Consider the following 15,145-nt stretch of genomic DNA (forward strand, 5'->3'; position numbering starts at 1 on the left):
CCCCATGTGTCTCCTTTCCTCAACTCCGTGTGGAAGAAGGGAGAGGCCATAGCGTGAAGAACCGGGAAGATGGTTGGGAAGCTGGCTGATGCATGGCAGTGTGATAGGTGCCAGGAGGACAGAGGTGGTTAACTCGGGGATGCCGACGTTATTTTGGTGCGTCCATTGCCGGCAATGGACGTCGCTCCGGGAAAATCCCGACTCCTGGCATGAAAGGATTAAGTGAGCTCTTTTTTTCTCTACCTCTACACACAGGACTTGTAAGTCCTTCCAGGGCTCCAGCACTCCGTAGCGAGGAGTGTTGGCCGTTCCCACACACCCGGCACGACACACACTGACATTCCCGGCGGGATGAGTTTCCAGCCTGGGCTCGTGGGCGCCGTTCCCGCTGTCCAGGGAAGCGCCCCACGGCTTCTCCCAGGCTCAAAACTCACTCCCAGTGGGGCACAACCCGGTGAGGGCACAGGTGGTGGTTCAACGTGGTTCTTCCAGGTCCCTTAGCCCGCTCCAGCCGGAGGATTGCGCTCAGGTAAGGCTCCAGGGGCCGATCCGTGCCGACACATCCATGGTGGAGGTGACACGTGGCCACCAGACCTGGTGCTCCACCCTCTTGGAATCACCAGGACAAGCTGTAGGACCAAGCCTGGGGAGGTTCTCTCAACATCCTTTTGAGGGCTGAGGTTTGAGCAGTTGAGGTTGAGGGACAGGAGGACACGTTTGGGCTCTGCCTCAGGTGGGACAGAGCTTTGGGAATCTTCTCCCACCCCTGAGGGGGCAGAGGAGGCCCCTCACCTGCTGGGAAGGGGCAGGGAGGAGTTGTGGATCAGAGGATCCACAACCCCTGTCCTTAGGAGGTGGAGAAGGTCTTGAGTTTAAGAAAAATCTTGTGGAAGAGCCACCCTTGGGTGCAGAAGGTCTCAGTTGGACACTTTGGCCTCGTGTTTTGCAGTGACTTGGAGGTTGAGGCCGAGTTGTCACCCCGACTCTGGCCAGGGTGGGCTTTCTCTGTGCCATGGAAACACCCATCTGAGGGCTTAAGAATCGTGGGATCAAGGAATTGTTAGGGCTGGAAAAACCTTCTTGGACCATCAACTTCAACCGTCCCCCAGCACTGCCAAGGCCACCACTGACCCGTGTCCTCAAGTGCCACATCCACAGGGCTTTGAAATCCCTCCAGGGGTGGGGATTCCAGCCTGTGCCAGGGCTGGACAGCCTTCTTCCATGAAGGAATCTTCCCAATATCCAACCTAAACCTCCCTTGGAGGCCGTTTCAGTCTGGAAATGGACAACAGGGTTTGGGTGGTCCAGGCCAGCCAAGATACATCTTCCCCTGAGATGCTCTTCCCAAGTCACATCCTGACTTGTCTTGGTAGGACAGTCCTGTGAAGCTCCTCTTGCCCATCCTCTTCCCAGTGAAGCCATCCCGCGGTTCCTGGCTTTGTCTCCGGCACGCACGTCCCGTGTTTTAATTGGGAATCTTACAATTCGTTGTGACTTAGAGCAAGAAATAGTTTGGGAAAACAATGGGACTGGGGAGCGGCCAGGCCGTTGTTTGTGGTGGGGTTCTTTGGCCTCCAAGCAGGGATCTCGTGGCATTAAGTCCTTCCTCTTGCTCTCCTCCGTCCCTTGGGATTCTGCTGGAGCTGCAGAGGGAAGAGAGGAGAGGAGCAGGAGGGAGGAAGGGAAGGAAGAGGATCCAGCCTGGAAGGGGATGGATTCGGTCACGTGATGTTCCTTCAAAAGTCAACAGAAGTTCATAGAATCAGGGGATGGAATCATGGAATCCTTAAGATTGGAAAAGATCTCTAGGATCATTAACTCCAGCCGTTAAGTCAGGGATAACTGGCAGCTGAGGGACAGATTTGTGGAGAAGGTTCCATGGAGGCACAACTTCCTTTCCTTCCGCTGCATCCGTTGAGTCTTGAGTCCGTCCTGCCGCTCTTTTCCCTTTCCCAACCCGAGGGTGGTTTGTCCCTGCAGCTGGAGAGCCCAAATCCCTCTTCCCTCCTCCTTTTGTTACTACCAGACTCGTGTCACTTCGCTTTCTGCCTCTCATTTTCCGTGCAGTCCCTTCAAAGCCGTGCTGGAATCTCGGGAGCCATTTGGAGCCCGTTAGGATTGATTTAGGGGCTGGGCAGCTCCGAGCCAGCAGCTTCCGTTTCCAAAAATAAAACAGGCTTTTCTTGGGAGTTTCCCCGGCCTGGCTTGACCAGCATCTGGTTTTCATGGAGCAATCCTGACATATTCCCGTGTTTATTGCTGGTTCAAAGCCTCTGCTGTTCCGTCTTCCCAGACGGACACTGGAGGCTCCGGAGCCGTTGGGTGAAGCTGGAATTGCTCCCCAACAGGACAGAGCTCACTCCCTGCTCGTAATTCTCTTGGATTTTGGGCTTCCTGGACCTTGGTTGGGACTGGCCAGTTTGTTGGGATGGATCCTGGAATGGGTTCCCCCAATGTCCTGGTGAACCTAAAGCGACGCGTGGCAGGAGCGGCAGTTCCATGATTCCCAATTCCACTTACTCAAGTGGTCCTTATCCTCCTCCTATTCCCACTGACCCTTTTCCCAGTAGTTTCCCGTTCCCCATCCTGCTATTTATTGGGACAAATCCTTTTTAGGAGCTGGGAAGGCTAGTGTAGTTTCTCTTCCCTCCGTTCTGTTGTCCTCCATCATCTCATGGCTGGTGGCTCCTCATCACCCCTTTCCTCCTGGGAACAGCACTTGGGAGGCCCCAGGGACGTTTTCATGGATGTGCTGCTCTGGGAGTGATTTTTTTTTTTGGTGGGGGGTGATATGGGACAGAGAGAAAAAAATAGAGAAACCCCTTTGCTGGGGGATGATTTTGGGGCTTCAGAACCTGCCCCTGTGGTCACCTCCTTCCCACAGGAGGGGAGAAATAATCTCTGGCATCCAGAGCTCTGGAACTATATGGAAAAATAAGAATAAATAGATATATTATGGCTGGATGGGGCTTGGAGCAACCTGGGCTGGTGGAAGGTGTCCCTGCCCATGGCAGGGGGTGGAACTGGATGAGCTTTAAGGTTCTTTCCAACCCAAACCATTCCATGATTCCACAATTTTGTATATAATTTTATATATAATTTAATATATAATTAATAAATATATAATTATAGGCTCCTCCTGCATCTCTTCCCACCCCAAACACAGAGCTGCTCCCTCCTTTCTCTGCATTTCATTAAAAAACACCCCTGCATTCGGGGTCCTTTAATCCGTAGCAAACGTGCAAATAAATAAGAACAACCAAAAAAAAGCTTTTTTTACACCATTTTAAAGCCTTTCATCTTTGGAGATGCTTCAAACCTCACGTGGGGCTTTTGAGGCTCCACAGAAAAGCAAAAAATCCTTTTTATGAAACAAAAATCTTGGCCAAAATCCCTTTTTTTTTAACATTCAGCAGCACTTTTGAAGTGGTTTTGCCTCATGAACAAACTGCAATGGGGTTTTTTTATCCTTTCTTTTATTTCACTCAAGGAAAATGGAATTTCTTAGCCCTTGGGGAGGTGGATTTTTCCCTAAAAAAGTGGGAATCTCAAAGCTGGGGTGTCATTAAATCCAGTGCTGGGGGTGGACACGTTGTTGATGAGCCCAGTGGAGACCCCAGGTAATTAATTCCCCCAAAATCAAGGAATTTAAAAAACCCAGGATATTATATAAAATCTGGGAGTCGAGGTAAAGCTTTAAACACCCAACTAGGGCAGATTTCACCCCCCAGGAACAGTTTATTCCATATTTTTCCCCTCTTCTGCCTCATCCATGCCCCAAATTAAAGGATATTTTAGGCAAGGTCCCTAAATCCTTCCCTGGCAAAGCTGGAATCTCAGGACACCACACAAGACACCTTATTTTTAGAACACTGAGCTTCTCTTTTAGGATTTAATGGTGGTTTTTCGGGATGCAGCTGCTGCTCCCTCAGGGATCCTCCACATTTTCTCCCTCGGATTGTTCGGGGTTGATTTGTTTGGGTTGAATTCCTTTTCCCTGCTGGTTCATCATGTTCTGCCTCAAATAACTGGGAATTCTTGGGAATTGCTGTATTCCTTCAGGAAAGGAACAGAGCAAGGCTTTGGTAAAAGCTGGAATTGAACAAAAATGAGCTTTTTAGTCCAAGCTCCCAGTCCTTGGAGAGTCACTAATGCTGTGAAAACTCAGGATACGGATTGTGGGATCACGAGGATCACTAAGAAAATGGGATTTACACCCTGAGTGCCAGAATATTCCAATGAAAAATCCAGCTGAGCATGGAAAGGTGCTGATAAAACTCATTTCTTGGTTCTAGGGAGACACAGTTGGTTAAAATGACATTAGAATAGTTGTTCCTATGTAATCCAGTGGGGTTTAATGAGGATGTTAAACCTGGACCTTAGGGAGGTTTTAATCCTCATTCCTGGCTCTTCTTCCCTTTTTTAGAATCCCAGAATGGTTTGAGTTGACAGGGACCTTAAGGATCATCCAGTGCCACCCCCTGCCTTGGGCAGGGACACCTTCCACTAGCCCAGGTTGCTCCAAGCCCTGTCCAGCCTGGCCTTGGACACTTCCAGGGATCCAGGGGCAGCCACAGCTTCTCTGGGAAATCTATTCCCGTCCTCCCCACCCTCTCACTCAGGAATTCCTTCCCAATATCCCACCTATCCCTGCCCTCTGGCAGTGGGAAGCCATTCCCTGTGTCCCATCCCTCCATCCCTTGTCCCCAGTCCCTCTCCAGCTCTCCTGGAGCCCCTTCAGGCCCTGCCAGGGGCTCTCAGCTCTCCCTGGAGCCTTCTCTTCTCCAGGGGAACCCCCCCAGCTCTCCCAGCCTGGCTCCAGAGCAGAGGGGCTCCAGCCCTGGAGCATCTCTGAGGCCTCCTCTGGACTCTCTCCAGCAGCTCCACGTCCTTCCCATGTTGAGGACCCTGGAACTGGAAGAGCAGAGGGTGTGGAATTTGCTGCTGTGCAAAGAGTGGTGGGTGTTGGTGTCTGATCTCAGCAGCTCCAGCAGGAGCTTGGTCCAAGGGGTTACTCAGAGCTGGCAGTTTTCCTCCCATGGGACACACTGGATATGGGGAACATCATGGAATCGTGGTGGACCCTGTCCCAGCGAGGAGGGAACTGGGAGAAGCCCAGGGATGCTCCATGGGAGAAGGGTGAGCAGATGACAAAGCCACCAGCACCGTGTCTCTCTCCAAGCTGATGAACCAGAACCATGGAATATCTCCATTGGAATGGTCCCAGAGGGATCATGGAGTTCCACAAGAGGAGCTGGTGAAAGACCCTCATGTCACCACGATGTGGTTTGGGGACAGTGTCCAGCTCAGGGCCCAAGTCTCTGTGGGAACACCAGGGCTGGCAAATAAGAGGCAGAAAAGCACAATTTTGTACCTGAACAGGAGCTTTTTTTAGTTGGAGAAATCATTTCTTTGCTGTTCCAGCAGAGCTGCAAGTCCAGGGGTTTGTATCCCGTGGTGGGATGTGACCAGTGTGGGTCCTGCAGCTCCTCATGGAGCTCTTGTTCCAAAATTCCACCTGAATCCATCAAACATCAGGCACTGAGCAGAGGAAACACAGAGAAAAAGAGGAAATACATAGAAAGCACCTGGCTAATTTGCCTAAAATGGGAACTTCCCTTCCAGAGACACTTTTTTTGGATGGTTTCTCATAAATTCATGGTTTATGTGATGATTTCTGTAGCTCTGTAGATATTTGGGTTGCTTTTGGGAGTAGCTGGAGCCTGACCCTGCTTGTGGCTTTCCCACAGGAGGTGTATCGCATCCCGAAGAAGAGCCAGGCGGAGAAGGAGAGCAGTGGTACGTCCTCCCCTCTCCCCATCGCTCTGCTCCCCTCAAACCACTTCATTTTCCCAGTTTGGGATGTCCAGGGATGCTCTGCCTTCACAACTCAGCATTCCTGCTCCTCGGAATCGTCTGAGCAGGGGGCGGTGGGATGTGGAGCCCTGAGGGGGATGTGGGACAACCAGAAACGTGGAACCACTGGGGTTGGAAAAGCCCTCCAGGACCATCAAATCCAACATTCCCCAGCATGGCCAAGGCCACCCCAAACCGTGTCCCCAAGTGCCACATCCACAGGGCTTCTAAATCCCACCAGGGGTGGGGACTCCAGCCTGTGCCAGGGCTGGACAACCCTTTCCAGGAGGGAATTGTCCCCAGTATCCAACCTAAACCTCTGCAGGCACAACCTGAGACCTCTTCCTCAGGAGAGGGGAGCTGTTAATGTTCAGAACTACAAAAATTCCCTCTTTCTCCCTGTTTTTTCCCAGCAGCTGACCGTGGGAGGGATCCAGCCGGGCTCCGGGATCAGACCCCTACTCCCAAGAACCCCCCCCTGAGCCGGGAGCGGGATCCCGAGTGGCAGAGCCAGAGCAAGGAGAGGAAGAGGCGCCGGGACTCGCTGTCCCCTCCGCCCTCGGGCTACGAGCGCGGCACCAAGAGGCCGGAGGACAGGTGAGTGGGCTGGCAGGGATTTGTCCTGTTCCCGGGTGAAATCTCCTGGAAAAATGATCCTGGTGATCTTTGAAGTCACCCAGGGCTGGGGAAGGGAATTTTCTCCTGGAGGAATCCCGTGTGCGATTCGTTCCCTGACCGGAGTTGGGTGGTTCCTCAGGGTTTGGTGGCCTTTCCCTCTGGGATAACCTACACCTTCATCTCCAGGCATGGTTTGGGAATGAAGGGTGGGTGACCAGGGAAGCTGTGCCAGCTCTTGCACAGAAATTAGGGATCACGGCATGGGTTGGGTTGGAAGGGATCTTACAGATCTCCCAGTGCCACCCCCTGCCACGGGCAGGGACACCTTCCACTGCCCCAGGTGGCTCCAAACCTCATCCAACCTGGCTATGAACCTTTCCAGGGATGGGGAATCCAGGAATTCCAGGGTGTAGCTCTCTTAATGCTAAGAGGTCTTCTGAGCCCTTTGAAACCCATTCCCTTCTCCTCCTCCACCTCTTCCCAGTATTCTGAACTTGGAACAAGCCCTGCCTGTACAGGAGGGAACAATGCCCAGGCCAGGCAGGAATTCTAACACCAAAACCTTCCTTGATGGAGGGATTATTCCCTAAATATTCCTGTGAGGACAACAATCCAGGCAGGTGTGATCCCACCAGGCTGGTGCTGTGTCTTCTTCCCTTGGGAATGGTGGCACCATTCCATGGCTGAGAAGGCGACTTGTGATTAGGAGAAGGAAAACATTCCATGTCCTGCAGGTCAGAGAGACTTGAGATCATGTTCCAGGCAGGAAAAATCCCGTGGAATTTCCTTTAAAGAAGTTCAGTTTTCTGCTGTCCCCGTTCAATAGGATCCAAAGGCACTCAGTAATTAGGGAACAATCGGTGCCGAGTCAGCCAGACCAGGGAACTTCGCTCCTCACGTGGAGCTGTGCTGGGAGAGTTGGAAACATCTGGATAGAAAACAAAGAGGGAAATCTATACCCCTGGAATGAGGCATTGGCAGGGTGGAAACACACTGGGAAGTAAATAAAGAATGGATTTTTTGGGTTGTTTTAACAGAACAAGTGGGTTTTTGGGGGGAGGAGTTGCCTGTTCTGGCTCTTCCTTGTGTGTGTCCCTGAGCAGTGAAGGACCAACATCCTTCTCTGGGAATGTTCTCCCCACTCTGACCATCCCACTTTGTTATCCCAAGGATTTAATGAGGAAAAATAACGCAGGAGGTGGAGAGAGGAACATTAAACCCTTGGTTTTCTCCTCGGCTGCTCCTCCTCTAAACATTCCAGGCGGTGCCAGGAAAGACTTTAATTATGGAAATCAAACCCTTCACGTCAATGAGGTTCGGATTAGCGGATCTTGGGAATGCCAGGAAGCAGCTTAAGTGGATCTGTTGGTAGCAGCGTGCTTTTGATATGGAAATGGATCACAGGATATGTGGAGAACATCCCGGATGCTTTGGAGAATCCGTCATATTAAGGCTGCAGAGCATTTTTCCCTGTAATCCCTTTTTTGCTGCACTTGGAACGTCTCAGAATGGCCACCTTTGATCTGAAACTTTCCTCGGCTGAGCTTTGATCAAAGTCCTTCGGCTTTTCTTTTTTTTTCTCCCACTTCTTTAATTCCTTGGAAAAATCCCTCCAGCTGCTCCGTGTTTTGGGATGAAAACTCTGAAAGAATTAAAAAAAATCCATCCACACTGTTAATTATTGAAGCTGAAGTGGTCTGGGAATGAGCAGAACTCCAAACAGGAATGTGCTGCTTGTGATTCCCTTGTTCTTTGTCCTGTCTGCAGCTGCCAAGTGGGAAGAATTCCCTCCCAATATCCCATCTAACCCTGCCCTCTGGCAGTGGGAAACCATTCCCCCTTGTCCTGTCCCTCCATCCCTTGTCCCCAGTCCCTCTCCAGCTCTCCTGGAGCCCCTTTAGGCACTGGAAAGTGGGAGTTCCTCAGGTAGGAAGGATGGGATGCTGACCCAATGCTGGAATTTGGGAGTGGAGATGCCATAGTTTGAGCTGCTCCTTCTGTTTGGGAGCCTCTTCCAAGCTCCTTGTTGGCCCTGCTTTGGGAAAAAATGCCACAGGGTCTTCTGCTTCTGCCCTTTCCTTGGGCTCTCTTGGCTCTGGAGGTGTTCCCTCCCTCTCCCAGTGCTGCCCAGCAGCTCCTCCAGACAATTCCTATGACATCTTTCCCTCTCCAGCAGCCCCAGACTGGAGTTGCTCAGTCCATTGGAATCACATCCTGGGCCCTGGCTCCTTCCTCGTGGATGAGCAGGACCAGTGGGTGTTTTTCCTGAGTTCCCACAGTTGGTCAAACAACTGGAGAAAAAGGAGTGTTTTTAAGAATTGCCGCTGCTGCTGTTGGGCATTCCAGGTTTTCCTGGTGGTTTTTCCTGGTCCTTTTTCTGCGGGATCCTTGGACCCGCAGCTTCCCGAGGTCTCCCAAGCCCTTTCCCTCTCCCTTCTCTCCCAGGTATGACACGCCGGCATCCTCCAAGAAGAAGGTGCGTCCCAAGGACCGCAACAAGCTCTCCACGGAGGAGCGCCGGAAGCTCTTCGAGCAGGAGGTGGCCCAGAGGGAGGCCCAGAAACAGCAGCAGCAGCTCCAAAACCTGGGAATGGCGTCCCCGCTGCCCTACGACTCCATGGGCTACGGGACCCCCCACCACAGCTTCCTGGGGTACCCCCCCGGCTACCCCATGCAGGCCTACGTGGACCCCAGCAACCCCAACGCCGGCAAGGTGCTGCTGCCCACGCCCTCCATGGACTCCATGTGCTCTCCGGCGGGATACGAGCACTCCCAGACTCTGGTGGGGCACGCGGTGGAGCCGGCCCTGGGCGCGGCGGCGCAGCCGGTGCCGGTGGTGCAGCACGTGGCCGCCGCCGCCGCCGCCGCCGTGGAGGTGCCGCCGCCGCAGTACGTGGCGCCGGGCGAGGCCGTGGTGCACCCCGAGCCCAACGTGGCCGTGCTGCCGGTGGCGGCGCCGGGGGCCGTGCAGGGCCAGGGCTACGGCCCCGTGTGGGAGTCGGGCCAGCAGGCCGTGGCCGTGCAGCAGCCCTACTCCCCCGCCCAGTCCCAGCCCACCATCTACTACCAGGGCCAGACCTGCCAGACCGTCTACGGCGTCACCTCGCCCTACTCGCAGACCACCCCGCCCATCGTCCAGGTAAACTCCCTGGGGGACGCGGAACGCGGGGGAAACACGGAGCTGAATCGCTCTTTGTAATGTGGGAGCATCTACTCGGCTCTTCTCAGGGAGCTTCCCCCCCAAAAATAGGAGAAAAGCACATTTTGGCGTGTTTTCTGTCTACAAACGCCGTAAATTAGAGAATCGTGGAATCGTGGAGTGGTTTGGGTTGGAAGGACCTTAAGGATCATCCAGTCCCACCCCCTGCCATGGGCAGGGACACCTCCCACTGTCCCAGCTTGCTCCAGGAGGGAACCCTGTCCAACCTGACCTTGGACACCTCCAGGGATGGGGGATATTGAAAAATTCCAGAGATGGGGGGTATTGAACAATTCCAGGGATGAGGGGTATTGGACACTTCCAGGGATGGGGGGTATCAAACAATTCCAGAGATGGGGGGTATTGAACAATTCCAGGGATGAGGGGTATTGGACACCTCCAGGGACAGGGGATATTGGACACTTCCAGGGATGGGAGGTATCAAACAATTCCAGGGATGGGGGATATTGGACACTTCCAAGGATGGGGGATATTGAACAATTCCAAGGATGGGGGATATTGAACAATTCCAGGGATGGGGGATATTGAACAGTTCCAGGGATGGGGGATATTGGACACTTCAGGGGTGGGAGATATTGAACATCTCCAGGGGGATATTGGGCACCTCCAGGGATGATGATTCCGTAGTTGTTGGGGCCAGGCAGGAATTTGCAGCTTCCAGAAATGTTTCGTATTTTATACCCTGTTTATAAAAGTGATATTGGTTTTTTGGCCGTTGAAGGGCTGTTTTTTGGGAAGAGCTTCCACTGCCACTGAGTAAAGCAGGAAAACGTGGAGGTGTGAGCTCGACTTCCCTTGGCTTTTGGAAGCAGGTCTGGAGCTACCAGCTTAAAGCAAATTATAAGGATAATATTGGGAAGGAATTCTTGGCTGTGAGGGTGGACAGGGACTGGAACAGATTTCCCAGAGAAGCTGTGGCTGCCCCTGGATCCCTGGAAGTGTCCACAGCCAGGTTGGACAGGGCTTGGAGCCACCTGGGATGGTGGAGCTGCTCTGTGTCCTCCAGCGAAGGGTTTTTGTTTTGGGAGAAGCAGCTGAGTGTGATTCCCTGTGCTCCGTTGCAGAGTTATGCCCAGCCAGGTCTCCAGTACATCCAGGGCCAGCAGATCTACACGGCTCATCCCCAGGGAGTCATTGTCCAGCCCCCCCCAGCCGTGACCACCATCGTGGCGGCCGGGCAGCCCCAGCCCATCCAGCAGGTGAGCTCTGCTGCATCCCAGCTGTTCTCCCGTGGGATAAAGAGCCGTCAGGACCCCTCTGACCTCTCTCATGACCCCTCACATCCTTCTCTTCCCCCCCTTCTGTCCTATTCCTGTTTCCAGCCAGAGCTTGTGGTGACCAACAACCTCCTGGACCTGCCTCCACCTTCTCCTCCCAAGCCCAAGACCATCGTCCTCCCTCCCAACTGGAAAACGGCCCGAGATCCCGAGGGGAAGATCTACTACTACCACGTGGTCACCAGGTGAGTGTGGGGATCACCCACATACATCCCCAAATTCCACATCCCCATGGATGTTAAATCCCTCCCGGGATGTGGATGCCACCAGTGCCCCGGGACAACCCTTTCCATAAGGAGTTTTTCCCAGTATCCAATCTAAACCACCTCTGGCACAGCTTGAGGCCGTTCCCTCTTGTCCTGTCACTTGTTTTTTGGGAGAAAGGCCCAACTCCCACCCCTGGAGCAGGAAATACAACTTTCCCAGTGTTTTCCCCACACTTTTGGGATTAGTTTGGGAAGTTACCAAGGCGTTGGATCAATCCCTATGAACTTATGTAAAATTATAAGGAATTTCAGATTTTTAAAAGGATATTTTTACATTTCCAAATCCATTTGAGGTGTGTATGGAGATCCACCTCTCTACAGGGATAAGCTGGAATATTTTCTTCCGTGTCTGGAGTGTTCTGATGCCGGTTCTTGTTGCCACACATTTCTCTGCACCCATTAATCTTTTCCACCTCCATTCTGGATCTCTGACACACCCACAGCAGAACAGGAGGCCTTCAAACACTCGGAATAACAATCACTCCAGCAGGAATTAGTGATTTGTCCATGGTTTGGAAGTCTTGGGATGAGATGAGGAGACCCAACAGGGCTTGGCTGCTCCCATGGCTGTGCCTTCCCCGGAGTCTCCGTTGGGATGTTCCCACCTTTCCATGCCATGAATTTCATCCCGGGGATGAACATCCCTTGATCCCACAGTGTCACCAGTGATAGGAAACAGCGCAAATTCCCTTTTTTTAAGTTCTTCCTGCTGGGTTTTAACTTTCTCCAACTTGGAAACCTTCAAACTCCTCATGAAGAGCAAGACAAGGCCGGGATCTCCGGCGGGTGGTGGAGTCCGGGTGTCCCACTGGATGGGACAATGGAGGAGCAGGTCCCAGGTGCTTTCAGGGGGTGACAATGGTCTCTGTGTGTCCTTCTCCCTCCAGACAAACCCAGTGGGATCCTCCGACGTGGGACAGCCCCGGGGACGACGCTGGCCTGGAGCACGAGGCCGAGATGGACCTGGGGACCCCCACGTACGACGAGAACCCCATGAAGGTGAGGAGACACTGCCCTGGGATGGAGCTCAGGAGGGGGGGTCCAGACGGATTTGGGAGGTGACAGGGACAGGAGTGACCTCAGATCTGTCCTAATGCTCTCAGTGCAATTCCCTGTGGGATGTTCTTCCCTGGATTCCAACCCCCTGTGGGGAGCTGACTTTATGATCTCCAAAAAAAGGGGGAATGAGTGGGAACAATGTTGAAATAGGACAAACTAAGGATGTAACTTAGAAGCCCTTTTGATAGCATTCTGATTCCCTGAAAAACAGAGATCCATGGAAAGAAAGGAATAATTCTCTCGCTGCTCCAGTGCTCCCACAGATTTTCCTGAAGGAAAATCCCATCCTGGGACACTCAGGAACATCCCACTGGGCTACTGTCGCCTTTCCATGTGCTGCCAGGATCCCAAGGGTTAATCCCATTCCCGGAATGCCTCCGAGTGCTTCCTGGCCAGTTCACTCCAAGGAAATTACTGGCAAATATTTGTCTCCCTGTAAAAAAGTTAATTAGAAAATGAGCTCAGACCTGGAATTTGCTGCTCAGCCAAGGGGTTGTTGCTTCCAGAAAAGCCTTTCCAAGGTTTTTTTTTTTCCCCTGGATCAGTGTCACACGTACCCTGTGCCATTCCCTGCGGATCTGGGATCTTGTGCTTCTTTGGGTTGCAAATATTGTAGGAGGATATTGGGATTTCTCAGGGGAATGTTAATTTTAGGCTTTAGCTGAGGTTTTATTAAGCTGAAATAACTGGAAAACTCATCCCTACGGAGGGATGAGCTGGAGCTTGGTGGTGTGGAGCAGCCTGGAGATATTTGGGAACGTCCCTGTGGTGAGAACAAGGTGCTGAGGAGAAGGTCGGGCTCTTCTGAGCAAGGGAACAGAGCTGTGCTGCTGCTTCCCAGCCTGGGAGTCATCTCCCTATGGAATTTTGAGGGTCTCGGTGCTTCCTGGGAGTGAGGAAAGGTGCTTCCATAAATGTGGCTTTTATCCCATAAATGGTGGCTTTTATCCCATAAATGGTGGCTTTTGTCCATAAATTGGGATAAAAAGGAGCTGAGGACTGGGGTGATGATCCAAGGGCTTCACTTTGGGACAGACATGAATTGGCTGCTCCCTCCAGGTTTTACTGCTCACTCAAGCCCCCAAATCCCAATTTTTAGGTGCAGGAATTCCCTAAATCCATCAATCCCTCATTCCTAAAGGTGAACTCCTGGTGAGGTGATTCCTACTCCTTCCAGAGCTTTAAATCCTTTTCTTCTGGGTCAGGAGAGCTAGAAGGTCGGGTTTTTCCTGGCATTGAATTCCCATGGTCATAGCTCCCGCCTCCCACCACATTCCTTGGATTTTTTTTGCCCTCCTCCCCACCCCACACCTTTTCCAAGAGGGATTAAACCCACCGGCATCGTGGCTCCAGCCAACAGCTGCTGCTGCTATTCCTGGTGTTCCCTTTCCATGGGGGATGATTTTGATGGAAAGGCACAAGAGGTGTGGGAAGCCCCCAGCACCATTTCCCTTTAAAGCACGTTTTAAATCCCGTTTTTCCCCTTGGAAAAGGGGTTTTGTGAGGGAGTGGCCCGGCGGAGCGCTCGGGAATGCTGGCACTGACACTGGGTGCCGAAGGTTTTCCATCCTTTTGGCCTGGATTTGTGGCAGGATGTGTTCGTGGCCCTGCTGGTTGGTTCTCCATGGGAAGGTCGGTGTCAGTGGAGCAGATCCCAGTTGCCAGAGGAGACAATCCCAGTCAGGCTCCTCCAGAATTCCCCACACATTTGGCTTCTTGATGCCATTCCTGGTTTTCCCCCAAGAGCATCTTTGTGGCTTTTCCATCCCCATCTCTTCCAGAGGCTGATAAATAGGGACACCACCATTCTGGGGGCTTTTCCTGGGTTAGTTTTCCTGGTGGGCAGCTCAGCTTTGGGTTATGGGAATGCTTTGGAGGGGCAGCAGAGAAAGCCCTTGTTAAGGAGGTTTTAATATTAAAATAAAGGTGAATTTTAGCCTAAAATGAGGAGAAATTCCCTAAGGAGAACTTGGTGCCTTTGCACGAGGAGGAGCTTGGAAAGGGAGTTTCTATTTCCCCTCCTTATCTTTCCCTGCAAATTTTGGCACAGATTTTTTCCCCCCCATCCCACATGGAGAAGGTGGAGAAAGGTTTAGAGGGTGGAGAAGGTTTTGGGGGAGGAGAAGGATTTGGGGGTGGAGAAGGGGATGGAGAAGGATTTAAAGGTGGAGAAGAGATTGGTGATGGAGAAAGATTTGGGGATGGAAAAGAATTTGAGGGTGGGGAAGGATTTGGAGCTGGAGAAGGGGATAGTGAAGGATTGGGGGATGAAGGTTCTGGTGATGGAAAAGGGTTTAATGGAGAAGGGATTGGGGGTGGAGAAGAGTTTGGTCATGGAGAAGGATTTGGGGGTGGAGAAGGGTTTCATGGTGGAGAAGGGTTTGGGGGTGGAAAAAAGGGTTTGGGGATGGAAGGGTTTAAGGGAGAAGGGTTTGAGGATGGAGAAGGATTTGGGGGTGAAGAAGGATTTGTTGGGGGAGAAGGGTTTGGTGGAGAAGGGATTGGTGGTGAACAGTTGATGGGAGAGAGGGATTTGGTGGTGGAGAAGGTTCTGGTGATGGAGAAGGGTTTGGGGTTGGAGAAGGGATTAGTGATGGAGAAGGGTTTAGTGGAGGGGGATTTGGGGGTGGAGAACAGTTTGGTGGAGAAGGATTTGGGGAGGAAGGAGGTTCTGGTGATGGAGAACGATTTGGGGGTGGAGAAGGGTTTGCTGGTGGAGAAGGGTTTGGGGGTAGAGAAGGGATTGGTGATGGAGAAGGATGTGGGGGTGGAGAAGGGTTTGCTGGTGGAGAAGGATTTGGGGGTGGAGAAGGATTTGGGGATAAAGGAGGTTCTGGTGATGCAGAAGG

General features: G+C 52.4%; 1 protein-coding gene across 2 annotated transcripts in view; it reads left to right on the top strand.

The window, feature by feature from the left end:
• Positions 1-15,145, top strand: part of SETD2 (SET domain containing 2, histone lysine methyltransferase) — a 51,504-nt gene that overhangs the window by 30,837 nt on the left and 5,522 nt on the right. Inside the window, exons 13-18 of one of the 2 annotated variants that reach the window (XM_051806047.1) lie at positions 5,751-5,799; positions 6,270-6,453; positions 8,920-9,613; positions 10,759-10,893; positions 11,017-11,156; positions 12,125-12,236. In XM_051806047.1, coding sequence (XP_051662007.1) covers positions 5,751-5,799; positions 6,270-6,453; positions 8,920-9,613; positions 10,759-10,893; positions 11,017-11,156; positions 12,125-12,236 — 1,314 coding nt within the window. The remainder of the gene's footprint in view (positions 1-5,750; positions 5,800-6,269; positions 6,454-8,919; positions 9,614-10,758; positions 10,894-11,016; positions 11,157-12,124; positions 12,237-15,145) is intronic. The other variant, XM_051806048.1, reaches the window with a different exon arrangement.

Source organism: Manacus candei, unplaced genomic scaffold (assembly GCF_025592945.1).
Source record: "Manacus candei isolate 608988 ecotype Guabito, Panama unplaced genomic scaffold, ASM2559294v1 h1tg000066l, whole genome shotgun sequence".
NCBI classification, from domain to species: domain Eukaryota; kingdom Metazoa; phylum Chordata; class Aves; order Passeriformes; family Pipridae; genus Manacus; species Manacus candei.